Below are 27,972 nucleotides of genomic sequence, written 5' to 3' on the forward strand. Positions count from 1 at the left end.
AATTCACTTGTTACGAGCACTGGCAATGGAATACTGTTACGGTGCCCTCCGTAGAAATTTCCCGCAGTCGTCCCTGGATATTAAAGCTGATGATAATAGTTTTCGGGTTTGTTTTTGTTGTTTTTTTTGTTTTTTTTCTTTTGTTTTTTTTATTCGGCCCGTGTAGTGTTCGTTAACGCTTAAATACCAAAAGCAATAACGTAACTGATATCTCACCCATCCAGCCATGTATGCAACACACACGGTAGCTGCGCATCGACGCAAAGGCCAAAGGTTGATCTAAAATTGCAGCGAAAACGGTGCACTAAAAATAGCACATCAGCTTCTGAAAGTTCCCGAAGAGTCGGATGACATTTTACCATTACTGGCAGAACAGGGCCAAATTCGAGGCTGAACACTTTCGCAGAACGGTAAGTTACCAAAACTATTGTTTTCACCATCACTAACACTTATTATTCCTTTTATAACGTCGTTGTGGTCTTTTTGTTTTACCGTTATGTTATTGTAGTGTGGGGTGAACAATTCACTTCGCAAGTTGCGAATCCACGGAGTGGGTAGGTCATGTTCTTGGATAAGTGAGTCGGGGAAAACAAATCGTTAGTATCGTGATGCGATGAGAGTGTGGAGTGTGCGCGCACTCTCTCTCCATAGATTTGTTGGGACGTCTGATTTATTGCTTCTTGATAAAAGTGGAACGTTTTCGAGGGTTTGAGGGTGTTTTTTGAAATTATTCTTATTAACGAGCGTGGGAAGGTGCCAAAAAAAAGTGAGGTCCACACTTTTATATTTACACACTTTTAAACTATTATAAAGCAATTATAAAGCAAAATATCTGAAAAGTGGGGTGGCACATGTCCCCCTTGGCACACACCCCCCCCCCCCCCTCCGTTTCCTACGCCAGTGTTATTGTACATATTTATTTATATAACGGTTGCCACAAAAGCAGATACGTTTAGCTACTGACATTTCTTTTAAAACGTGTGGTATGCCCGAAGATGCCAACGACTAGGTATGAAAGATATATAATAATTTGATTTTCAACGTGGGAATGCATTATTTTCGGATCAAATTGCCGCCTCCCGACTCCCCGCTGGCGATGTATGTGGGAAAATAGCCAGGGAAAGCAATCTTAAGCAACATAAGACAAATTCTGAATGCATGAATGAATGTTTAACGACACCCCAGCACACACAAATATATTGGCGATTTGTGTTTTAAAAAATCTGCAAAGTGGATGATAAACATATGTCATCACTAGAAACAAATTGATTGTTAATTGATGTAAGAAAAACGTCTCTTTGTTTAAAATACGAATACAGATTTGTAAACAATGTCAGAAATTGTTTTGTTTTGTTTTGTTTTATTTGGTTGTTTAACAACACCACTAGAGCACATTGATTAATAATTAATCATCGGCTATTGGATGTGAAATATTTGGTAATTTTAGACATATAGTCTTAGAGAGGAAACCCGCTACATTTTTCTCAATAGTAGCAGGTGATCTTTTATATGCACCATCCCACAGACAGGATAGCACGTGCCACGGCCTTTGATATACCAGTCGTCGTGCACTGGCTGGAACGAGAAATACCCTAATGGGCCCACCGCGATATCAGAAATGATATTATCAAGTTGTTAAAATTCAAACGGATAAACAGAAGACAAACAATTACAGAGGCGGGAGAGGACAGTTATAAATTTATTATACATTAATTTTCTAACCCCCCCCCCCCCCCCCCCCCCCCAAGTTCCACTGCCATTCCGCCTCATGTCACCCCTGCGCGTGTTGTAACCTCACCGTGGTGCAGGGGTGTAACATTCTCTTTGAGATTGGCCAGTACAGCACAAAATTGAAATTTTTAATATAAGTCAGTATCTGTCTGTGATGTTTGTATTTTTGCACAGTTCTTTACACTGTGTTTTTGTTTAAATCTTGAATTCTTGTCTTGATGTTGATCATCACCGTATGTATTTGCATTGCCATAGTTTGACACCCGATGGCCGATGTATTTTTCGTGCTGGGGTGTCGTTAAACATTCATTCATTCATTCATTCCGCCTCATGTCAATGCCCTCCCACCCCTCTAAATGGATTTTCTGGATCCGCCACTGAAATATATTGTTCATATAAACTACCAAGCTGAGAATTGGATGTCAGTAGTTTGGGAAGAAGGAAAGAAGGAAGGAAATGGTTAATTTAACAACGCACTCAACACATTTTATGTACGGTTATATGACGTCGCACATATGGTTAAGGACCACACAGATATTGAGGGAGGAAACCCGCTGTCGCCACTTCATGGGCTACTCTTTCCGATTAGCAGCAAGGGATCTTTTATATGCACCATCTCAGACAGGATAGCACATACCTCGTTGGATTCATTCAGCTGATTGGGTTTTTTTTACTCATTCCAGCCAGTGCACCACAACTGGACAAAGGCCGTGGTATGTGTTTTCCTGTCTGTGGGACATATAAAAGATCCCTTGCTGCATTAGAAAAAAATTAAGCGGGTTTTCTCTGATGACTACGAGTCAGAATTACCAAATATTTGACATTCAATAGCCGATGATTAGTTAATCAACGTGCTCTAGTTGTATCATTAAACAAAACAAATTTGGTGCACTGGCTGGAGCGACAAATAGCCCAATGTGTCAACCGACTGGGATCGATCCCAGACCGACCGCGCATCAAGCGAACGCTTTACCACTGGGTTACGTCCCGCCCCGGTCCCAACCAGTGTCCCACGACTGGTATATCAAATGCAGCGGGTTTCCTCTATCTGTCCCAGCGATGTGCCTTATAGTGGTATCGTAGGGCGGGACGTAGTCCAGTAGTAAAGTGTTCGCTTGATGCGTGGTTGGTCTCGGATCGATCCCCATCGGTGGGCCTTTTGGAATATTTCTCCTTCCAACCAGTGCACCACGAGTGGTTTATCAAAGGTGGTGGTATGTGCTATCCTCTCTATGGGATGATGCATGTAAAAGATCCCTTGCTACTAAAAAAAAGAAGATGTAGCGGGTTTCCTGTCTAAGACATTGTCAAAATTACCAAATCTTGTATATCCAATAGCCAATTATAAATAAATCAATGTACTCTAGTGGTAAAGTGTTCGCTTCATGCGAGGTCGGTCTAGGATCGATCCCCGTCGGTGGACCTATTGGGCTATCTCTAGTTTCAGCCAGTGTTCCACAACTGGAGTAACAAAGGCCGTGGTATGCACTATCCTGTCTGTGGGATGGTGCATATAAAAGATCCCTTGCTGCTAATCGAAAAGAGTAGCCCATGAAGTGGCGACAGCGGGTTTCCTCTCTCAATATATGCGTGGTCCTTAACCATATGTCTGACGCCATATAACCGGAAATAAAATGTGTTGAGTGCAACAGTTCCTTGTAGTGGTGTCGTTAAACAAAATAAACTTTAATTTTAGTTAAAACCAGACATCGTCGTTTACGGTGAGCTATCACTCTCGCCCGCAATCACTCACCTGGGACTAGTTCAAGGTGAGTAATGTTTAGCCCCCCTTAGCACGTGAATTAATATGTTATCAATATGGTAATATCTTAAGTGGCTTCCCATAATCTTAAGTCAGGGGAGCAATTAATCACTCCTCAATTTTTGTTTTCACGGCGAGATATGCAAGACGCAGGTTCACCGCTGGGAGCCGCTGACCCTATAATTTCAGTGGATTCTTCACTGATTTTCCCGAGGAATAGAAAATAATATGGAAAGCTTGAACGATAACAGATGTTAGTTTCGCCCCCAATCACTTTTAATTGTGTATATCAATCACGGTTCTGAATTGGTCAGAGTATGGTAAATGTACCGTACTAGAAAAAGTCGGTTATGGCTGTAACGCATACTAACACTGCAATGACCACACCCAAAAGGCCCCGACAGGTTTTATATACAAATCATTCATATAAAATGACACGAAGTTGACTTAATTCACTTTTTAAAATCGTCGAGGTACTGATTGTCTTGAGTGCAATGGACGTTATTTCTCGCTATACAAATAACGACTCCAGGTCAGTTGCATATCACAAAGCATCATTCTATAGTGCGTTTCAAAACTAATGTTCGGTTCTATCGTCCTATCCGCTCACAAATCGTAGTATGACCTATATTAAAGTAAAATATCTGTAAACATGAAACGGCGCGGGATTCAGGTGGGGAGTTCAAGTGACAAAAACCTCAGTTTGAAAAAGAGAGATAGAGAGACGTCATTTAGTAACGCCGCACTCACATATTTTTAATCTATGTTATATGGTTTAGGGAGAGAGAGTAGAGAGAGAATGAATATGGTATGCTGGGCGATGGGTGGAGTGTGACCCTCTGCGCGCGCAATAGCCGCCACGCCCGCCCCAGTTGAACTCGGCTGCTTCGTTTTGGCCTCAATGTTTGAGAGGTGGGTCCACGATAGCTCAAGTTAAAGCGATTCGCTCAGTGGTAGGTAGTGCGGTGACCGGACACTCGCTCGGAATTCCCACAGTGGAAAGAGGCAAGATTGAAGGGGGAAAGGGGGAAAGGAAAAGGAGGGGAGGAAAAAGGGTGGAGGGGGGGGAGGGGGCAGGGTAAGAAGAAGGGATCAGAGGGGGAGAGGGAAAAAAAGCACGAGGGGGGGAGGGAAAAAAAGAAAGGGAAGAGGAGGGAAAGGAGGGGGGAAAGAGGGGAGAAAGGAATGAGAAGGAGGGGGGGAGAAACAGGGGGGAAGGGGGAGAAAGGGGGGAAAGAGAAAGAGAGGGAAGGGAAAAGGAGGAAAAGCGAAGGGGAGGCAAAAAAAGACGGACAGGTCAGGGGGGGAAAGAAAGGGATAAAGCAGGACGGATAAATTAGGTGGTTAGGGGAAAGAAAAGGGAAGAAAAAAATGGGGAAGAGAAAAGAGGGGGGGAAGAGGGGGGAGGGGAAGACACGGAAGAGGAGAGGGGGAGGAGGGGGAGAGAAAAAGGAAGAAAAGGAACAGGGGGAAACAAAGAAGGGAGATGAAGGAGAACGAGAGAAGGGGAAAAAGAAGGAAATAGGGAGGGGGGGGAAAGGAGGGGGGGGAAAAGAAAGAAGAGAAAAGAAAGAAGGGGAAAAAGAACAAAAGGGGAAGGAAGGGGGGTAATGTAGGAGGAAACAGAGGGAAAAAAAGGAAGGGGTGGAAAGGAAGAGGAAGGGGACGGGGGGGGAAAAGGGAGGAAAAGGAGGAAGAGAAAGAAGGAGAGGGAGAAAGAGGAGGGGAGGAAGGAGGGGAAAGAGATGAAGGGGGGGGGAAGAAAAGGGGAGGGGAAGGGGGGGCTGAGAAAGAAAAGAAAGGCAGAAAGAAAGGGGGGAAAGAAAAGGGGCAGGGGAAAGAGGGAAGGGGAGAGGGGGAAGAGAGAGGAGGAGGAAAAAAAGATGGGGAGAGGGCAAGAACAGGAGGGGGGGAAGGGAAGAAGGAGGGAAAGAGAAAGAGGAAAGAGGAATAGAGGGCTTTGAGGAAAGTGAGAGGGGGAGGGAGAGAGGGGGGGAAAAGGGAAGAAGGGGGGAAAAATTTAGGGAAAAGGGGAAAGGGGGGGGAAAGGGCTGGAACCGGAAGGACGGAGGAGGAGGGAAAGAGGAAGGGGGAAAAAAAGGGGGGGGAAAAAGGAGAAGAAAAGAGACATGACAAGAGGACCAGGAGAAGAGACGAAGGAAAATGGGGAAGACAGGGAGGACCTTAAAAGAGAGGGGAGGGCAGGAAGGAAAGGGAAAGGGGACAGCGGGAAGGACAGGAAAAAAGAAGGGGGAAAAGAAAAAAGCAGGGAAATAAAAGGGAAAAAGGGAAGAGAAGGGAAGAAAAAAGAGAAGGGGGGAGGAGGAGGAGGAAAGGGGGAGGCGAGAACTAAAGAAAGGGGGGAGGGAAGAGGGAGGGAAACAAAAAGGGGGAAAAAAGGGAAGAAAAGAAGGCGAGGAAAAGGGGGAAGGAAGAAGAAAAAGGGAGGGAAAGGGGAGAGGAAGGGGGAGAAAGGAAAAAAAACACGGAAGGGAGGGGGGGTAGGGGGGAAGAAAGAAAGGGGGTCAGGGGAAGAGGGGGAAAAAAAAAAGGGGGGAACGAAAGAGTGGAGAAAGGAAAAAAAGAAGGACAGAAGAGGGGAAAGAGGGAAAGAAAGGGGGGGAAGGAAAAGAGCGGGGTGAGGGAAAAAAAGACAGGGGGAAAGCGGAGAGAAAGAAGGAAGAAGGGGAAAAAGAGAAGGGGGGAAAGGAGAAAAAAAGAGGAAAAAGAAGAGAAGAAGAGGAAGAAGGGAGACAGGGAAAAAAAAGAAAAGGAGGCAGAAGGAAAAGCAGGAAGGAAAAGAAAAGAAGGAAGGAATGGGAGAAGGAAACAAGGAAAGGGGAAAAGGGGGAGAGAAAAAGAAAAAGGGGGGGGAACAAGAAAGACGAGGGAAGAAAAGAAAGGAACAAAAAACGGAAGGAAAAAGAAGGGAGGGAAGGAAGGGGGGAGAAAAGAGAGGAAAGCAAGAACAAGGGGAGAAGAGGGAAGGGGAAGGAGAGGGAAGAAGAAAAGAAGAAAAGGAAAAAGGGGGGGGGAAAAAAAAAAAAGGGGAAGGAAAGAAAAGGGGGAAGAGAGAAAAAAAGGAAAAAAGAAGGGCAAGCAAAGGGGGGGGGAAGGAGGAGAATTTGGGAGGAAAAGGAGAGGAAGAAAACAAAAGGGAAGAGGAAGAGGAAGGAGGAGGCAAGGAGAGGGGAGAGGGGAGGAGGGGGGAAAAAGAAAGGAGGTAGGGAAAGGGGAAAGGAGCAGGAAAATGAGGGAGAGGAAAAGAGAAAAAAAAGGGGGAAGGGGAAAGGGGGGGAAAGGGGAGGGGAGAGAGGAAAAGGAGAAAAAGGCGGGAGAAAAAAGGAAAGGGGGGGGGGAAAAAAGGAAGGAGGGAAAGGGGAAAAGGGAAAAGGGAAAAAAAAAGAAAAAAGAGGGGGAAAGGAACGGGGAAGAAGGAAGGGGGGAGGATGTAAGGGAAGGGGAAAAGGGAAAGGGAGAAAAGAGGGGGGAAAAAGGGAGAAAAGGGGAGGGGAAAGGAAGGAGAAAACGAAGGAAGAGGGGGGGAAGGGAAGAAAGGGAAGGGGGGGGGGGAAAGAACAAGGTCGGGAAAGAGGGAAAGGAAGAGGGAAAGAAAAAAGGAAGGGAAAGAAATCCGAAGGAAGGAAGAATAAACGATGGTCGGGAAGAAGAAGGAGAAAAAGAGAGAAGGAAGGGAAAAGAAGAGAAGGGGAGGGGAGGGGGGAAATGAAAGGGAGATAGAAAAGAAAGGAACGAAAAGGGAGGAAGAACGAAGAAAAGAAAGGGAGGAAGAAGAGGGGGGAAAGGGAGGAGGTGAAGACGGGAGGGGAAAAGGAAAAGAAGGGAAGAAAAGGGGGGAAGAAAAGGAAAGGGGAAGGAGGAAAAGAAAAAAAGAAAGGGGGGGGGGAAAGGGGGGGGGAAGGGAGAAAGGGGGGGGGGGGGAAAGGGGAAAAGAGAAAAAAGGGGAGGGAGGGAAGAGACAGAAAGAGACTGAAGAGAAAGAAAAAGGAAAAAGAAAAAGGGAAGACGAAAGGGTGGTGGGGAGAAAGGAATGAGATAAGAGGGAGAGGGGGGGGGAGGGGGGGAAGGGGGGGGGTGGGGGGAAGCCGAAGGAAGGGAAGGAAAAAAAGAAGGGAGGAGGGGGGAAAAGAAAAGAGGGGAAGGGGAGGGGAAGGGGGGGGGAGAAGGAGAGGGAAGAAGGAGGGGGAAGGAAAAAGGGGGGAAGAGGAAGGGGGAGGGTAGGAGGAACGGGCCAGGGAGGAAAGAAGGAGGAGGGGGAAGAAGGAGGGGAGGGGGGGGGAGAAAGAAGAGTGAGGGAAAAGAAAGGGAAAAACACTAAGGGAGAAGGGAAAGGGGTAAGGAAGAGAAGAAAAGAGAAGAAAGGGGAAGAAACAGAATAGGGGAAGAAGAAAGAAGCAGGAAGAGGGAGGAGGAAAGAAGGAAAGAAAAGAGAAGGGGGGAGGAAGAAGGAACAAAGGGGGGAAAAGAAGGGGAAGAGGAAAAAGAGGAAGGAAAAGAAGAAACGAGGAGGGGAAGAGAAGAGCAAGGTAGGGCAAAAACGAAAGGAAGGGAAAAAAAAGGGGAGAAAAGGGAGAGGAAGGAGAGGAAGAGGGAAAGGGTGGGGGGGCAGAGGAGGAAAGAGAGGGAAGAGGTTGGAGGGGAGGAAAAGGGGAAAGGGGAGGAAACGAGGGAGGGGAGAAGGGAAAGGGGGGGGAAGGGGGAAGAGAAGAGAAGGGGGGAGGAGGAAAAAAGGGGGACAAGGAACAAAAAAGGGGAAAAAGTCATAAGGAGATGCAGGAAAAAGAAAAGGAGGAAAAGGAAAGGAAAGGAAGAAAAAAGGGGGAATGAAAAGGAAAAGGGGGAGGGAGGGGGAAAGGGAGAAGGCTGAAAAAGAAGAGGGTAGAAGGGGGGGGGGAGCAGGACAAAGGGAAAAGGGAAGGGGGGGAAGGAAAAAGGGGAGGGGGGAAGGAGTAAAAGAAAGAGGGAAGAGCAAGGGCAGAAAGTAGATTGCAAGGAGGAAGACAGAGGAGAGCAAAAGAAGGGAATGGGGCCAAGGGCAGGAGGGAGAGGGGGGAGAGGGAAAGAGAGAGAGGGTGGAAAAAGGAAAAAGTGGGGGGGGAGTGAAAGGAAGAAGGAGAAGAAAAGGTGACATAGATGAAGGGGGAGAACAGAGGGGGGAGGGAGGGTCGAAGAAGATGGGAACGAAGGGAGGGGCGAGAGAGGGGGGAGAAAGAAAGGGACGAAGAGGGGGAAAGAGGAAAGGGGAAAGAGGGAGAAGAGAGGGAGAGAAAAAAGAGAAAAAGGGTGGGGGAGGGGGGGGAGGAAGGGCAAGAAAGGAGTGACGGAAAGAGGGAGAGAAAGGGAAAAACGAGAGTATGACCCAAAGGGGAAAAGGACAGGGAGAAGGAGAGAAAAAGAGAAGAGAGGATGGAGAGAGAAGAAAAGGAGAGGGGGGGGCAAGGGAGAAAAACAGAGGAGGGAGAAGGGAAGGGGAGGGAGAGGAAGGAGAAGGAGAATTGCCGGAGACAGAGACCAGAGTCTTGAGACACGAGAAGAGAGAGAGAGAGAGAGAGAGCATAAGAGGAGTCAGGCGCTAGAATAGAGAACGAGAGAGAGACAGAGAATAAGACAAGAGGATTACAAAAATAGTAATCACAAATAGTTACTGCAACCAAACACTTAATCCACAGTGTCAGCAATTTAACCATAATGCCATTGATATTCCAATCCAGAATTACTGATATTGTAATCCCAATATTACATTCATGAACTTCTCTGTTTTATGCAGTACATCTTCTAAGCTAGCAGTGACATTAAAGTTAGTCCCGCCGTAACACAATGTGTTTCTTCTTTTTTCCCATTCAGGTTAATTTTAAAAACGAAACAAAACGTGTTAACCCCAAGGATTAACACAGGCATCACAAGCAGTGCAATCTCCTCAGTTATTGTTGGTATGGTATAAAATCTAGAGATGATCCTCAGGAAACAAATGCAGGAATTTAAACTTCAATTGAATGCACAATCTTAATATCGAAGTGAGAGATGATATTGCCACAGGTACGTCTGACAACAGGATCTGTCACTTATCGTTTATTATTTAGAATATACATTTCCATTCACCTGAAGTGTTTTTTGGTAATCCTGGTAATCCTGGTTTTTTAATACCACAAAATGCATTTTTCGTATTTCATAAAATGGCACGGGCCTCTGAGAAAAAACCGTTGAGCAGACAAGGTCTAATCTATTTTTAGAGGGGATATTTCCATTTCAATGTCACAGACGTTGGTATACCACGTGACCGTTATATCATTTGGTTCGGTTTGTTTTCTCGTGCACGGTTCGCGCAATCAACATCCGATTTGTTGTTGTTCATTTGTGAGATTTTTCTTCACAGTTCGTGAACATTTTCAGTAACAATAAAGTTCAGACAAGTAAGTGTCTCAATATAAAACGTTACAAACCCTTAAAACCAATAATTTTGCTAAGTCTTACGATATCTGGAGAGGGGATACAACCAGGACAGAACAGTTGGAACATGTTCAGGAGAGGTGAAAGGAACGCACCCCAAGTCTGTGAAATTTGTCGTGACGTAGGCATTGTTGTGCTTCGAGCGACATCTACCGGTGACATCAGAATACTAACTTTCAAAATTATTTCAAGCAATTGGGACATGGGGATTCCCATGGTATTTATCGATATAAAACCTGCTTTTTCACTCCATTTGATAAAAACGTGATCTAAGTGTGTTACAGGTTTGTAGATTAACCAAATTATAATTTATTTTCGCTGGATGGAACTAGGGTGTGCGGCTTTAACGGATTGTAAAACTTTATAATTCGACTGTGAAACTTTAAGTGTCACCATAATGGATTGTAAAACTGGTTGTCACCATAATGGAATGTTGAAATTTTATATGACACCACAATGGACTGTGAAATGTATAACCATATCATCTGTACAACGTTGTGTGTCACAATAATGGACTGTAAACCTTTTATGTGTCACCATACCGGACTGTGAAACCGAGTGTTACCTTAATGTTTTTTTGAAAATATGTTAAATTTTATGTGCCACCATAATAGGCTCCCCCAATTGTGTGTATCACCATATTGGACCGAGAAAGTAAGTGTCATGTTAATGAAATGTGACACAATAATGGACTGTAAAACTGTTATGTGTCACAATAATGGACTGTAAAACTTTTATGTGTCACAATAATGGACTGTGAAACTTTGTGTCATAATAATGGACTGAAATCAAGTGTCATCTTAATGGACTGTAAAAAAAATGGCGTGTAAAACTTTGTGTCACCATAATGGAGTAAAGCTTAAAGACTGTCTCGAGATTGCAGTCATTGTAAGATGTGACCAACAAAACACGTTTAATATACAGCCACTAATATGTCATGCAGGAAAATATATTTGATATGTAATTACAAACGTTAAAAAGTCTCCGTTAGTCGATAACATCTTAAAAATTGCAGCAAACTCAGGAATGCCCCTTTAATGTGTTTCCGTTCGTGTGCTATTGTTAGCAGCAGCAGTAGCCATTGTTGATTTTCTTCATGATATATATGTAGATATATATGTACGTCCAATATTATTGGAAGGTAAAATCTGGTTTTGGCTACTACACACATTAGGATTACAACAAACACCTTTGGCCGAATTTACGAAGTCTGTTTTTCCTAAACACAGGTGTTTAAGTATTGTAAATACAGGTAGATACACGCGTGTAGGTCATACACAGGCTTTGTAAATACACATTTGATACACGCGTGTAGGTCATACACAGGCTTTGTAAATACAGGTAGATACAACCGTGTAGGTCATACACAGGCTTTGTAAATACAGGTAGATACACGCGTGTAGGTCATACACAGGCATTGTAAATACATGTAGATACACGCGTGTAGGTCATACACAGGCTTTGTAAATACACATAGATACACGCGTGTAGGTCATAAACAGGCATTGTAAATACAGGTAGATACACGCGTGTAGGTCATACACAGGCTTTGTAAATACACGTAGATATACACGCGTGTAGGTCATACACAGGCTCTGTAGATACACGCGTGTAGGTCATACACAGGCTTTGTAAATACAGGTAGATACACGCGTGTAGGTCATACACAGGCATTGTAAATACACGTAGATACACGCGTGTAGGTCATACACAGGCTTTGTAAATACACGTAGATACACGCGTGTAGGTCATACACAGGCATTGTAAATACAGGTAGATACACGCGTGTAGGTCATACACAGGCTTTGTAAATACAGGTAGATACACGCGTGTATGTCATACACAGGCTTTGTAAATACACGTAGATACACGCGTGTAGGTCATACACAGGCTTTGTAAATACACGTAGATACACGCGTGTAGGTCATACACAGGCATTGTAAATACACGTAGATACACGCGTGTAGGTCATACACAGGCTTTGTAAATTTGGCCACTTGTTTATGCAGACACTGATATGGGTCACCTTTCACGAACACCTGATAACACCACTGTTATGACAGTGATTCATGAGTGCATGCCATCACATTCCAATGAGCTCGGTCCGGTGCCCGTTTCGATTTAGTAAACTCGTCTAGGAGTGGCAGTCCTCTTTGTGGCAGTGAAAGAGGGATGAAATCTCCAGTAAAAGGATTTCCTCGGGAGTGGCTGTCCTCTTATAGACGAGGCACTAGATAAGAAAGAAAAGAAAGAATTTTTTTATTTAACAACGCACTCAACACAATTGTATTAACGGTTATATGGCGTCAGCCATATGGTTAAGGACCACACATATTTAGAGAGGAAACCCGCTGTCGCCACTTCATGGGCTACTCTGTTCGATTAGCAGCAAGGGATCTTTTATATGCACCATCCCACAGGCAGGATAACACATACCACGGCCTTTGATATACCAGTCGTGGGGCACTGGCTGGAACGAGAAATAGCCCAATGGGCCCACCGACGGGGATCGATCCCACACCGACCGCACATCAGGTGAGCGCTTTACCACTGGGCTACGTCCCACCCCGGGAAAACATCGAATCATGACTATAACAATAATACGTTTTCCTAGTTCTCTACTAAAAGACCGGCCTAGGTGGCGTCGTGGTTAGGCCATCGGTCTACAGGCTGGTAGGTACTGGGTTCGGATCCCAGTCGAGGCATGTGATTTTTAATCCTGATATCGACTCCAAACCCTGAGTGAGTGCTCCGCAAGGCTCAATGGGTAGGTGTAAACCACTTGCACCGACCAGTGATCCATAACTGGTTCAACAAAGGCACTGGTGTGTGCTATCCTGCCTGTGGGAAGCGCAAATAAAAGATCCCTTGCTGTTAATCGGAAAGAGTAGCCCATGTAGTGGCGACAGCGGGTTTCCTCTCTAAATCTGTGTGGTCCTTAACCATATGGCTGACGCCATATAACCGTAAATAAAATGTGTTGAGAGCGTCGTTAAATAAAACATTTCTTTCTTTCTCTACTAAAAGGGGCAGGACGTAGCCCAGTGGTAAAGCGCTCGCCTGATGCGCGGTCGGTCTGGGATCGATCCCCGTCGGTGGGCCCATTGGGATATTTCTCGGTCCAGCCAGTGCACCACGACTGGCATATCAAAGGTCGTGGTATGTGTTATCCTGTCTGTGGGATGGTGCACATAAAAGATCCCTTACTGCTAATCAAAAAGAATAGCCCATGAAGTGGCGACAGCGGGTTTCCTCCCTCAATGTCTGTGTGGTCCTTAACCATATGCCTGTCGCCATATAACCGTAAATAAAATGTGTTGAGTGCGTCGTTAAATAAAACATTTCTTTTTTCTCTACTAAAACTCACGTTATTTATAGGAAACTACGTTGACTACCAGTAATGAATGTAAACAACATTTATTGTTCCTCTTTTCAGCGGTTATACAGCTAATGGATGAGTCGAATGTGTGAAAACCGCTGTTAGTAATATACCGTAAGTCCTTGAATAGAAAGAAAGAAATGTTTTATTTAACGACGCACTCAACACATTTTATTTAAGGTTATATGGCGTCAGACATATGGTTAAGTACCACACATATTTTGAGAGGAAACCCGCTGTCGCCACTACATGGGCTACTCTTTCCGATTAGCAGCAAGGGATCTTTTATTTGCGCTTTCCACAGGCAGGATAGCACAAACCATGGCCTTTGTTGAACCAGTTATGGATCACTGGTCGGTTCAAGTGGTTTACACTACCCATTGAGCCTCGCGGAGCACTCACTCGGGGTTGGGAGTCGGTATCAGGATTAAAAATCCCTTGCCTCGACTGGGATCCGAACCCAGTACCTACCAGCCTGTAGACCGATGGCCTAACCACGACGCCACTGAGGCCGGTTTCCTCCTTGAATAGAGGCCTGCTTTGATTAGAGGTCTGTTTTGAATAGAAGTCTGCTTTGATAATTGTTTTTGTTAATAAAGGTTCGATGATATAATAACCAGTGGCGAATCCAGAACATTCATTAAAGTGGAGGGGGGGGGGGGGGGGGGGGGGGTGACATGTTGCACGAAGGCCACAAACGTTCCCGAAGGGATTTCTCGTATTCTTCAAAGTAAACAGTGACAGATAGGCAATCGGCTTATTATTACATGTATTTAAATAAAATACCGTTAATAATATTTTAGAAAACTTTACATGTAGAAAAATGTCCGCTAGACTGGTTTATGCTTAGCTTAGCTTAGCTTAGCTTAGCTTAGCTTAATGGAATGGAATGGAAAATTGTTTAACATGCACATTCAGATCAAACTGTTGTAGCGCACGCCTGTTCTGGGCACAAGTACCGGCCTCAACCGATTCCTCCGTCCAGGACAGCAAATGGTTGGGGTGGGTGGAGAAGGGACCGCCTGTACTGGCAAGTGCAAGGGAGCACCAGCAGTCCGACCGTAGCCGGTAACAGGCGGAGGGTGGTATGGTGCTATGTAATTTGGAATGTCCCGTAGTATTAAGCCAAAGGGAAATGGGTGCGCATTTTGATGAAGGAAATTTGGCGTAATTTTGATCGTCGTTCTAAAAAATAAAAGGTAGGGAGCTACGCATAGGTAGCGAGAGTAGCTCGCTTAGCTTGTTTTAACATGCTTATATATCACTACGGTTTCAAGCACGTCTGTCCCGCGTACCGCTCCTGGATAGCCAGGGGTCTGATCCGGGACAGAATAAATTAAGGGGACAATTTAGAATATTATTACCAAAGGGAAAGGGGAGTATTTAATTTGTATGCGCAACCGCTGGTTTATGCATTTCACATTAAACCTCACTATTTTTATTTCGACTCTTGAACCGGCCTCGGTGGCGTCGTGGTTAGGCCATCGGTCCACAGGCTGGTAGGTACTGGGTTCGGATTCCAGTCGAGGCATGGGATTTTTAATCCAGATACCGACACCAAACCCTGAGTGAGTGCTCCGCAAGGCTCAGTGGGTAGGTGTAAACCACTTGCACCGAACAGTGATCCATAACTGGTTCAACAAAGGCCATGGTTTGTGCTATCCTGCCTGTGAGAAGCGCAAATAAAAGATCCCTTGCTGCCTGTCGTAAAATAGTAGCCTATGTGGCGACAGCGGGTTTCCTTTAAAAACAGTGTCAGAATGACCATATGTCTGACGTCCAATAGCCGATGATAAGATCAAAAATCGATGTGTTCTAGTGGCGTCGTTAAATAAAACAAACTTTACTTTACTTTACTATTGAAGGATCTACGGTAGCTTCCTCCTGGAAGATGCGTGCTGGGAAAACATCTTAACAAACGCCCATAACTCATCTATAAATATGTTCACGTCTGCGAACCTGTACCTGAAGCGTGCACAACACTCGATGTTTTCTTGGAGACGTGCCCGAGTAGAATTAAAGGTTAAACATTCTCCCGCCAGATGGACCATTGCTTACATGTGGTAACTCCGAGTTTAACTAGCAACGAGTCCAAATGACGTGCTGTTCGTGTTTGTTTGTGAAAAACAAAAAGTGTTTTATGTACAGGGTGTAAGCGATGATATGTTGCGGGCAATATAATTATGATGATATGCGTAGTAAGGATAGGCTTCCTGGAGTTATTTTCCAAGTTTGGTTGAGGCGGCGCTATATATATATGTTGTATGTTGTGCCCGTGCAATGCGTTTTAGGGTCGCACTAGCTTAAGATAAATATAGAACAGTTAAAACAAAATCAGGCCACGATAATAAAGGTTCGTCTTATCTAGACAAAAAAACAAAAAAACAAAACAAAATCAAAAGCAACAACAACAACAACAACAACAAAAAAACCTTCAAACTAAAACTAACAATTCCTCTCCCCCACCCCTTCTTTATGCAGCGGCCGGGGAATTGTTCACCACCCTAAGCGTGTGTGTGTGTGTGTGTGTGTGTGTGTGTGTGTGCGTGCGCGTGCGTGTCTGTTTCTGTGTGTGTGTGTGTGTGTGTGTGTGTGTATGTATTGATGTATGAATATCTATATGTTGTATGTATGTCGAGGTTGACTGTTACATACATAGATATTAACGCACTGGTACAGGGGATAATTAAATCCGTTCTGGTCTCACAAATTGCCCTATGCCGTTGCTGGGACTCGAACCTATGGCACCGAATCGCCCGCAACTTTGCAGACTTGCCACGATACTTTTTGAGCTATTGAGGCATCCATAGAAAAGGAAAGAAAGAAAGAAGTGTTTTATTTAACGACGCACTCAACACATTTTATTTACGGTTATATGGCGTCAGACATATGGTTAAGAACCACACAGATTTTGAGAGGAAACCCGCTGTCGCCACTACATGGGCTACTCTTCCGATTAGCAGCAAGGGATCTTTTATTTGCGCTTCCCACAGGCAGGATAGCACAAACCATTGCCTTTGTTGAACCAGTTATGGATCACTGGTCGGTGCAAGTGGTTTACACCTACCCATTGAGCCTTGCGGAGCACTCACTCAGGGTTTGGAGTCGGTATCTAGATTAAAAATCCCATGCCTCGACTGGGATCCGAACCCAGTACCTACCAGCCTGTAGACCGATGGCCTACCACGACGCCACCGAGGCCGGTCCATAGAAAAGGATACTCTTTAACTCAGCTATATGTATGGGGCCTACAAGCTACGCGGTCGATCCCGCTTACGTGCATGAAACAGTGGGCAGACCTGGCACTGGCTAGTATGTATTGATGTATGAATATCTATATGTTGTATGTATGTCGAGGTTGACTGTTACATACATAGATATTAACGCACTGGCACAGGGGATAATTAAATCCTTTCTGGCCTCACAAATTGCCCCATGCCGTTGCTGGGACTCGAACCTATGGCACCGAATTGCCCGCAACTATGTCTATGTAGTGGTTGTATGTATGTGAGTGCGTGCGTGCGTTTATGTGTTTTGTCTCTGTTTGTGTCTATGTGTATGTCTCTTCGATTGTTTGTGAGCGCGCGAGTGTATGTATGTATTGTGTGTTCATATGTATGTGTATATGTATGTGTATGGGTATGTTTGTATGTATATCTGTGTGTATGTGTATGTGTATGGGTATGTGTGTATGTATATATATGTGTGTGTGTGTGTATGTGTATGTGTATGTGCGCGTGTTTGTCTATGCGTATGTCTGTGCGTGTGTATGACTGTATATATGTACGGGCGTCGGAAGGTGCCAAAAGGTGAGGGGGGGGCACACACACAGACACACACACACAGACACACATATATTTTAAAAATCGCTGCTGTTACAGCCCCTCGCTTCCTACGCCAGTGGTGTGTGTGTGCGCGTGTGTGTATCTGAGAGAGAGAGAGAGAGAGAGAGAGAGAGAGAGAGAGAGAGAGAGAGAGAGAGAGAGAGAGAGAGAGAGAGAGAGAGATTATGTGTTTATCGGTATGTTTGTATATTTATATGTGTAAGTATGTTTGTGTGTGTAAGTATGTTTGTGTTTGTCTGTGTGTCTCTGTGTGTACATGTATGTATATTTGGCTATGTATGTTTGGTGTGTAAGTATGTTTGTGTGTGTAAGTATGTCTGTGTATGTGTATGCGCATGTGTGTTTGAAAAGGTGCACATGAAAGGCTATACGTTTTGCTAATTAGGACTAACTTCCATATGTCGGTAGTGCGATTCCTCATTAACGTCTTGAGTACATGGCGTGGAGGCGCCTCGGACCATCGGAACTCCGGTTCTGATTTTGTCTTATTTGATAGAACGGACGATGGATATGGAAACCATTACTAGAGAAAGGATAAAATCTGGAAGAGATTTCCTTCCCTTCACAATCTGGAAGCAATACGCACCTCAGTGTTTTGTATATCGGAGAACGGTTTGCGCCCTGCAATATATATACACCAGATTTAAAACAGATTAGGGGCGGGGTGTAGTCCAGTGGTAAAGCGCTCGCTTGATGTGTGGTCAATCTAGGATCGATCCCCGTCGGTGGGGCCATTGGGCTATTTCTCATTCCAGCCAGTGCACTACGACTGGTATATCAAAGGTCGTGGTATGTACTATCATGTCTGTGGGATGGTGCATATAAAAGATCCCTTGCTACTAATTATTTGTTTTAACGTGTTTCCTCTCTTAGATTATATGTCAGAATTACCAAATGTTTGACATCCAATACCGATAATTAATAAATCAATGTGCTCTAGTGATGTTGTTAAACAAAATAAAAATGTTTGTTGTTGTTGTATTATAACACTATTTGTTAAACAAAACAAACTTTGAAACAGATTTATAATCTTTGTATTGTGTCATAAAGCACCATTTTGATATAACCGTTTCCTGGGGAAATCTATAGAGGATAATAAACGAGTTACCAGTTATTATCAAATTTATGTCCCGAGTGAAATAATGTTCAGTTGTCACGAGCTTTAGCGAGTGACAAATGAAAATTATTTCACTCGGGACATAAATTTGATAATAACTGGTACCGAGTTTGTTATTCTATTTATTACCTCAGCTATTTTTTCTCTAAAAGCCTTTATTTTCGACGCACATGTTCTGAAGGCCAACCTGTATAGGAACGATGTAAACCACTTTACGCACTGTTCTGAGAATTACTTTAACGTTGTAATTTAATCACGTTCATAGATAATTTTAAAAAACACAAGTTCTCTTTATTCTGCTTCCAAATCTATATTGAATTGCATTAAAATGACATTTTGTTATTAATTTAACACCAAAAACCGAGACCCGTAAAGGCAAACTCTTTAAACTAGCCTACATGACGTCATTTTGTGTGTTTGTCAAATCGTGATCACGTCATATTTAGTACCGACAAAGTCATTGGTTTGTAAGCGTCAAATTGTCCAATAGTATTGTTTGTTAGACCAATGCAGAATATTTCTCACTGAGAAAATGTGGAAAATATTTTCGCTGTTATGAGTGACCGCTGGGCTTATAAAATTAATTAAAAGACCCATCGCATGCACGATTGTTGAGTGCAACACTGGTCAGAATGTACTTAAACTACGCTTATAAATCACCTGTGGTCAAAGGTTTCTTGCATACTATAACACTTGCCAAAAACTGACCAAAAAGGACCGGCTTCTGTGGTGTAGTGGTTAAATCATATGAAAATAAGTCTGATAGGTACTGGGTTCGCATTCCGGTACCGGCTCCCAGATAGACTCAGTGGGTAGGTGTAAGGCCACTACATCGACTTCTCTCTCACTAACAAGTTATTAACCACTAACCCACTGTCCTGGACAAAGAGTTGAAGTGTGTGTCCAGAACAGCCTGCTTGAACCTTAATTGAATATAAGCACGAACATAAGTATTAATGAATGAATGACCAAAACGTCTATTGGTTAAAGGAACATTACTGAGTTTGCTGCAAGTTTTAAGATGTTATCGACCAACAGAGACTGTTTAACGATTGTAATTACATATCAAATATATTTTTCTGCATAAAATATTAGTGGCTGTATATTAAACGTGTTTCTGGTCGTTGTACTATTTGCACTAGGTTAAATTTCATTTTATTTCCTAAAATATATGTTTTCGTACGTACGAAATGATCAGAAGACAAAATCCACTTTGGGCTTCTTACAAATATTAAGACGACCAGAAACACATTGAATATACAGACTGATATTCTAAACAAGAAAATATATTTAATATGTAAGTTTAATCGTAGAAATATTTTATTTTTCGGAAACATCTTACAATGCAGCAAACTCAGGAATATCCCTTTAAATATACTTAGCTGTTAGTGTTACAAACAATACAAATGGTAGCCTATTTAGTGTTTAAAAATATCAACGAGATTTGTGTGGGCGTTTTTGTATGTAAATAGATGCAAGTTAAGGTTTATTTTGTTTAACGACACCACTAGAGCACACTATGTAATCAATAACTGGTAATTCTGAAACACTTAGAGCAAACCCGCTGCATTTTTTTCCATTAGCAGCAAGGGATCTTTTACGTGTACTTTCATACAGACATGACAGCACATACCACGACCTTTTACATACCAGTCGTGGGGCACTGGCTAGAATGTCAGGCAGACCAACTTTCCGGAATTTTTGCGCGCTTGCGCACGTTTTAAATTATTGTTTTGAAAAGGGTGTTCACGCGCATTGAAACGGAAATACCAGAAAATTCCGGAAAAATATTTCCATTAGGTTGGTCGCCGTTAATGGGTCCGCTGTGTAGATTTGATCCTTTATCTCATAAGTTTGTGCTAGAAATGGCCCAGCTAATTAGTTACATTATTATTTCTTTTTTTTTCTTTTTTTTTAACACTTTTTACTTTCTCTTTTCTCTCAGGAAAATAACTCGGCGTTGATGACGGCAGCTCTCGAAAAACGAAAGTAAAAGTGGACATGCGGCTATGACATTCTTCAGCACAAATTCGGAGATAAAGGTAGCCACTTCACAAGTTCATATAGACTCATTCTGGCTTAGGCTATGAATAAACCCTTTTTAAAGTCGCAGACCCTAGTTTCAACTCATCAAAATGAATATTAGTAAATCTACAAACCTATAACACATTTAAATAAAATGAATGAATGAATAAATGTTTAACGACACCCCAGCACGAAAAATACATCGGCTATTGGGTGTCAAACTATGGTAAAACATTTAAATAAAGTTAAAATAGTAAGAAAACTATATAGAGTATGTGATTTTTAAACGGGGAATACCTTCTAAAATAAACTAGAGCTCGGCTCGACGACCGTTACTTCTCAGAGATACGTGCAGGGTTTTTTTTTTTTTGGGTTTTTTTTTTGGGGGGGGGGGGGGGGGGGGGGGTGGGGTGGGGGGGGGAATTATGATAAATGTATGTCAGAATATTACAAGAACCTGGATGACCAGAAACGGAAATGGATATTTCTAACTGCAGGGCTTCTAGAATTTTGATAAAATCCACTAGCCATGGGATCAGTGATTTTAAAAATGTAGGGCCTACTAGCCATGATTACGAATTCACTAGCTCTGCTTTACTTTAAGTTAATAAAATTTTACTAAATAATATTAATAATCAGATATGTCACTTAAACAGGGGGAAGAATATTCATATTTACGAAATAGACTTACCTGCAACATTTGACCCAAACAAAATTCACTAGCCGTCGGACATGGCAATAGTATACTAGCCTAACAGTGAATATCACTAGCAATGGGAGTGGGGCTACCATAATCTAGAAGCCCTGTCAAACTAATAAAATATCTCTAACAGTGAAAAAACACGCGGTAGTGTTTAAAAACTAGGGTCTGTCACTTTGATGAGAATATCCTCAGTTTGTAGGCATTTTAAATAGTTTTAGGCAAATAAAATACTTTTACATCATTAAAATGACAATTTACGTATATTTTCTTGCTTAAAATATAAATATCTCTATAACCAATTGACTGTTGGACGTCATAATCAGAGGCGTAGGAATGTTCCAAAAAGTGGCGGGGAGGGGTCACACACATACATGTATACTAGTGTGTGTGTGTGTGTGTGTGTGTGTGTGTGTGTGTGTGTGTGTGTGTGTGTGTGTATATATATATATATATATATATATATATATAAAACCATAGCTGCTACTGGATCAATAAAAGTGCCCCCCCCCCCCCCCCCCTTGCGTCCCTCACGCTTCCTACCAGTGTTTTGCAGTATCTCAATGTCGATTTTTGTCTTAACATAATTTCGTACGTACGAATTTGCTCTTAATGTTCTTCCAACACCGAAACAAAATTTGAAATAATTCGACTAAAATTCATTCCTCGTGTATTTATCCGTATAATTATTTATGTTTAACGTGTTACGGCAAGATAGTGTTTAAAGAGATCGCAGTAAAATGCAAGATGTGTGTATCGTTTGTCGTGGGGACGGTATTTCAATCAATACATTTATGTGGTTATCATCAGTTTCCACAATTTTGGTCTAAACGAGTTTTGTAAAAGGCGTTTTCAGTTGTATTGCACTCAGTAGAGTATTATACTTCATCGACTGACATCTAAACAACGGCAAGCACTTGTATTCCGATCACAATGTTCAGTGTACTTGGATTAAATTAATTGCTTGGCCCTAATTCCCCCGCCCCCCCCCCCCCCACACACACCCACTGGTTCCGCCGACCATTAACTTTTTTCGACAGCAGCATTTATTTGAAATGTTATTTTATTGCTCTTTGTCAAGACCAGTTCGACATGTTTTGTGATTTTTTTTTTTTTAAGTTCTATCCTACCTACCCTAATTTGATTTCACTTGTAACCAGAACTACACATTATATATATATATATATATATATATATATATATATATATATATATATATATATATATATATATATATATATATATATATATATATATATATATACATTTACATACATGTGTATATATATTTGTCTTTTCAGGTGATTTCACTGAATTTGGCCCTGTTTTGTACAAGACCATCACCGAAGCTATCATAACATCTGTTCAACAAAACACAACAGAAAACAAGATCGACATCCTAGTAGAACAAGCTTTTATCAAGAAACATAATCAATTAGGATTTATTCAATACTGTTTTCCGTAGTTAAACACCTAGAAGTCCAATGTGAAAAATAGTATATCGGATACAACCAACACAACCAGAAGTTGTAACCAAACATGATTAACATTCATTTGTGATACCAATCAACAGAACCAGAAGCTGTAACAAAATATTATCGACATTCATCTGGGATACATTCAACAGAACCAGAAGCTGTAACAAAATATTATCAACATTCATCTGGGATACATTCAACAGAACCAGAAGTTGTAACAAAAATGATTAACATTCATCTGAGATACATTCAACAGAACAAGAAGTTGTAAAAAAAAAATGATCAACTCATAACAGATTAAATCAACAAAACCAAAAGTTGTAACAAAAAAGAATGGGCAACAGGCAAGGAGCAAATAAAAACAAAAAGAAGGATGAAAAGAAGAAAGAAAAGGAGGTGAAGAAACAGAAAATCAAGAAAAAGACGAAGAACAGAAACTCAGTTACAATCAGTGAACGCGATTCGCAGATCGTCTTTGAGTCGTCGGAAGATTTAGCCCTGGGAGCCTGTGCCGCACCGGGTAAGAACACAGGAACAAAGTCACAGCAGGTGCAACCTGATGTTCTTGCCGGCATAACTTTTGACCCTGCAACAAGGCCACGTGACCACTCCAGACACGGGGCGTGGTCGTCTGATGACGAATCGCCAACCAGTACCCTTGGTTACAGTACACCTTTGCTGCGAACGCCAAAAACCCAAAGGAGTGCACATGCTGCAGCAAAATCTGGAGACCTGTCAACGGTAGAACATTTACAAGAAGTTGCAAAAAGCAACGAGCAAGCCCTTCCTCAGAATATAAGCTCTTCTCCAGGCGAAGTTCGGTTAAGACATAAAAGTGAGTCATTAAGTCCAGCAAGCAGTCCGGGACTAAGTCGAGATGTGAAAAAGAAACGAGCTCTGGGCCAAGCAATTCATGAAAACGGAAGCTCTAAGGCAATTGAGGCTGCGATCCTCTTTGCGCCACCACCGGTGTGTCAGAAACAAAAGGGAGGTCAGTCGCCGGCGAAGAAAGGGACTCCGGAAATCAACATTTTCAGTGATGATCAAGATAGTTTAGAAGACGCACTGTGTCCCTGGCTGAAGGATGATGACACTTCTATCGATGAAGAACAGCTGGATGAAATGTTCATCAGCTGTATTGACCTTTCGTACAGCATGGCAGATGCTTGTTCTGAAAAAGAATTCACTGGAGGTTCTGAGGCGGACTTTAGCTCTCTTGAAACCAGATCTAAAGTTAAAGATCGCCAAGAGCAGCGCAAAAAGTCAGCTGTTGCACCAAGCTGTTACGAGGCGTGGGAAGGGTCTTCGGTGGATCCCATACGTGGTACGGATAACGCTCTAAGAACCTCCAATACTTGCCCACCTCGGACAAGTCCAATGCTGAAAGCACATCATACTAATAAGTCTGAGAAAACTAAATGTGATACCCAGCAGTTTAGTAAAGTGAAAGAAATGGGTTCCTCAGTTGATAATGGAGAGCACACACCCGTTGCTTCATCCAGTGAATCAAGTGGTGGAGCACCATCAGAGACTACTAAACACACACACAAAGATGGTTTCGAAACTAAGACCAAGGATGCACAGAATGCAACTCAAGAAGGCATCTACAACAAAGGGAGTGAAGCAACAAAGTCATCCAAGAAGACTGGAAAGTCTAAAGACAAAAAGAGAAAGACCTCTAGATCTAAAAATGTTCCTACACCAGTACACCAACTCACAGAAGCTAATTCTAATAAAACTAAAGACAATGAGAAGGAATATCAAGGACGTGAAGAGATGGATGAGCCGGAATTGGCAGTCAGTGAATTAAGACCGATGGACGATAAAGTGTTTAAGGAAGAGTCAGCAGATCAGGTGAGTTTACTAGTGGCTGCTGATACACGTCAGCAGCGTGTCGATCCTGTGACCGACGAACCTCACAGATTTATTGGTGATGGACAAACACCTGCTGATTTCGCTGAATCTATCATGTCGTCAATGTCGGAAACTCCTGCGTCATTCTCTGCAGAACCGGTTCCTCCTTCCAGAGATCCCCAGCCTCCCTTGCCGATGTCAAAGTTGGTGCAACGAATAACCGAATTTATTCGAGAAGAGACGAGCGAGGTGGACGAGAGCAGACGAACACCACAGAAACCACCTTCGCATGCTAATGAACACGGGGTTCGACCACAGATAATTTCAGATACATATTCACAAGAGCTTGACGATGTATTCCTGAGCAATAATAAATCTACTTCATATGTTGCTTCTTTTACCGATTACTCTCGTGCCAGCGCTGATCTGCAAAATACATTTCCATGCTCTGCTAACATTGACGTTGGAAATAAAGACCATGAGCACGCTCACACGGAATACAAAACTAGTGTTTGTGGGTATGACGATGAGACATCGTCTCCTCAGAGGGCACATACGCAGGAAACCAGCATGTGTCCATCAGAAAGACAGGATGAAAGCACTGAATCCACATATACTGAAGACCTTGGAAGTGAACAATATAGAAGTACGACATACAGTGATGCGCGTGGAATCTATAACGACATACCTGATCAAATAGGTAGAAATGTAGTAACTGAGCCAGCTATCAGAGAACACGCATGTGGACAAAGTGATGCTGTTAATTCTGATGACAAATGTTGTCATATTAATCAGCCCAAAGTTTGTAACCCATTTCCGGGTGAAACTCTGGATCAGTTATCCAGTAAGTTATACTCAGAAAAGGCACTGCCAGAAGCCTCTGTTGTCGAATCGCATACATCATGCCCAGGGGCAAATACATGCGACAAAGAAACTTCTGGTGACCAACCTCCAGAGGCTGCATTAGGAAGTGTGGTATCCAGCTCTTCAAACTCTGTTCCTCCTCCAAGTCCTTCTGCTATGGATGCTCTAGAGGAACTGGATGAAGATGAAGAAACAGATGGGCAAACAGATGTGGTTAATGACCAGAAATCCAAAGAAATACAAGTGTTTGGTGATAGTGTTTTGAAACGACTGTCCTACTTAGTCGAAAGTCAGGGCAACGAGTCAAATGATGAAGAAGAAAACCCCAGTAACAGTAACAAAACTTCACCACAAAGAAACTCTTCCTCCGATGTGATCCTTCCGGAAGGTGAAAGCCACAGTGCCGAGGGCCCGTTAACTAGTGTGACATTTCTCGAACACTCGTCGCACACACGTGATAGCGAAATGTCAGGTGATTTACCAGTATCAAAGTGTGATAAAGATATTAAAAGGTCAGAACAAATAACAAATTCAAAAATGGACAGAGACAATCCAATGTCAAAAGAAAACCCTAGTGTACAGTCTGACAAAGACATTAAGATGACAGACAAAACAATAATCTGTATGAAAACTTTTGAAAAGCCAGAGAGGGTGGTTGAGAAACTACAGTCCATGTCGAGTATTACTAGCACTGATACAGACAGCCAGAATAAAGAAAGTGGAAATGCACAGTTATCTGATGACATGTCTGAACAGGGTGCAGTGAAACAAGCACCAGAACGTGAGACATTTGATAAAGATAAAAAAGCTGAAGCTAATCCATCTCTTGGTTGTGATAATAAAAAAGATAGTTCCGCAAAACGAAAAGGAAAATCCAAAAAAGCTAAAGCAAGAGCAAAAAAAGCTAAAGCGAAAGCTAATAAGTCTAAAAGTGAACAAACGGTATCAACGGAGAATATTAGCCCAAAAATAGTTGTGAAAAGGCCAAAAATACCAGACGAACTAACTCATACATCATGCCACAACACCAAAACAACGGATGTAAGCACTGAATCAAATTCAGATTCAAATCCCAAACCCCCTAAGCGCGAATCTCAGCAAATCACGGAAGTTATTGACGCCTATGGAGATGCAGTTGATCCACCTGTTGAAGTCAATCAGACAAAATCTTTACAACAAAAAAGCGAACAGATATGTCCAGAATCCACCAGCAATACCCTTACAAAGAAAATTAAGGTACGAGAAGACGTACCAGACACTGATCACGCATGTAAGTCTGAAGAACGTACAAGTAGTTTAGATTGTGCTGATGTCGGTGCACTGAAATATCATGGTGTAACAGATGAACATACAGCTTGCGATGTTTTTGAGGTTCAATCCTCTAATACCACAAAACGTCCACAAGGCTTAGCCCTACAACGCATAATTCAAGACGGTGAGCAGACGTACAAAAGAGAACCCAGAGCATCTTGGGAACTGTCGGACGAATCGGACACGACTGAAGAGAGTCTTGAAAACATCGACTATCCAGCAGGATGTCAGAGCAGTTCGAGTGCCGACTCCGTGTTCAGAATTCCCGACATTTCAGAAACCTTTGGAGAAATGGATTCTGTGAAGAACATTCTGGAAGATTTCGAAGACAGGACACCGCAGGCGGAAAGTGTGCCGTACTTTATTGGAAAGGAAACGCTGAAATCTCAACCAGATTATCTGAGTGTGCACAGACGATCCAGAATGTCCCCAGCACTGACGAACAAAACAGAATCGGACCTTGATATTTCTGAAATGCGAGACGACATCAGCACGGATAGTATGTACGCAGATGACGAAGGCGACGGCACACTGCTGTTCAGCAAAAGCTACACAGAACAGACAGGCAGTGGTGTTCTCATGAGCTGCACGTTTTACAATTCCGGCCACAACAAAGAGGACAGTGACGATTTCTGGGAGGAATGCGTGGACGAGGCCTACCATCAGATAGAACTGTCAGCAGACGCAGCCACGGCCACTTTTCAAGATGCCAGGAAGCAGATGCATGAGATTCACGAACATTTAAGAACTTTGAGATTACAAATGGAAACATTACAGGATGATCTGGAGAATGCCACAATAACCCCAGAGCCAGAGTTTCGGACGGAATCCGACGACAAAAGACTAGTTACGGATTAAGGTCTCACTACACAGTTTAATTCCAGATGACCGATCCTTCATCGTGGTCCACAATTATAATTGTGAGACTGTTGGGGTGAACCGACGTTTAGAACTTGTGAAGGATTAGAATGATGTGTATGTTTTTTGGAACGGTATTCTCTCTGGCTGGATTTGCCTATGTTATGTAATAGTGTGTGTTTATATTTTGGGACACGTGTAGAGCAGAGGAGGTAGCAAGTGTGAAGCGGTTCCTGTACTAGCTGCAAGGAGAGACACTACAGCAAGATTGGGTTATGTAGCATATATATATATATAATAACGTGAGACGTAAATGTCCTCAATTTTGGAATGAAAATAAATACCAAAAAACCAATATATTCGATATATGTCATGAGTGACAACGGAAACCACCCACCCAATTAGCAATTTGGTTTGAAATTCGTAGTTTAATGTGCAGTCCAGTGACAGATCGCATCTGTGTAGTGAGACCTCATGTTTTATTTACTGTTTCTGTTTTACCACTAATTTGTTTTAACCTGTTGGCACTGATGACATATATCATTTCGAATATATTGGGGGGTTTTTGTATTTAAAATGC

The 27,972-nt window shown here is 42.7% G+C and overlaps 1 protein-coding gene across 1 annotated transcript; it reads left to right on the plus strand.

The window, feature by feature from the left end:
* Nucleotides 1-27,972, plus strand: LOC121385347. The gene is made up of 3 exons (XM_041515990.1): nucleotides 1-410; nucleotides 20,248-20,344; nucleotides 22,329-27,972. The coding sequence occupies exon 3, from the start codon at nucleotides 22,839-22,841 to the stop codon at nucleotides 27,390-27,392; it is 4,554 nt and encodes a 1,517-aa protein (XP_041371924.1). The 5' UTR covers nucleotides 1-410; nucleotides 20,248-20,344; nucleotides 22,329-22,838; the 3' UTR covers nucleotides 27,393-27,972.

Source organism: Gigantopelta aegis, chromosome 11 (assembly GCF_016097555.1).
Source record: "Gigantopelta aegis isolate Gae_Host chromosome 11, Gae_host_genome, whole genome shotgun sequence".
NCBI classification, from domain to species: Eukaryota; Metazoa; Mollusca; class Gastropoda; order Neomphalida; family Peltospiridae; genus Gigantopelta; species Gigantopelta aegis.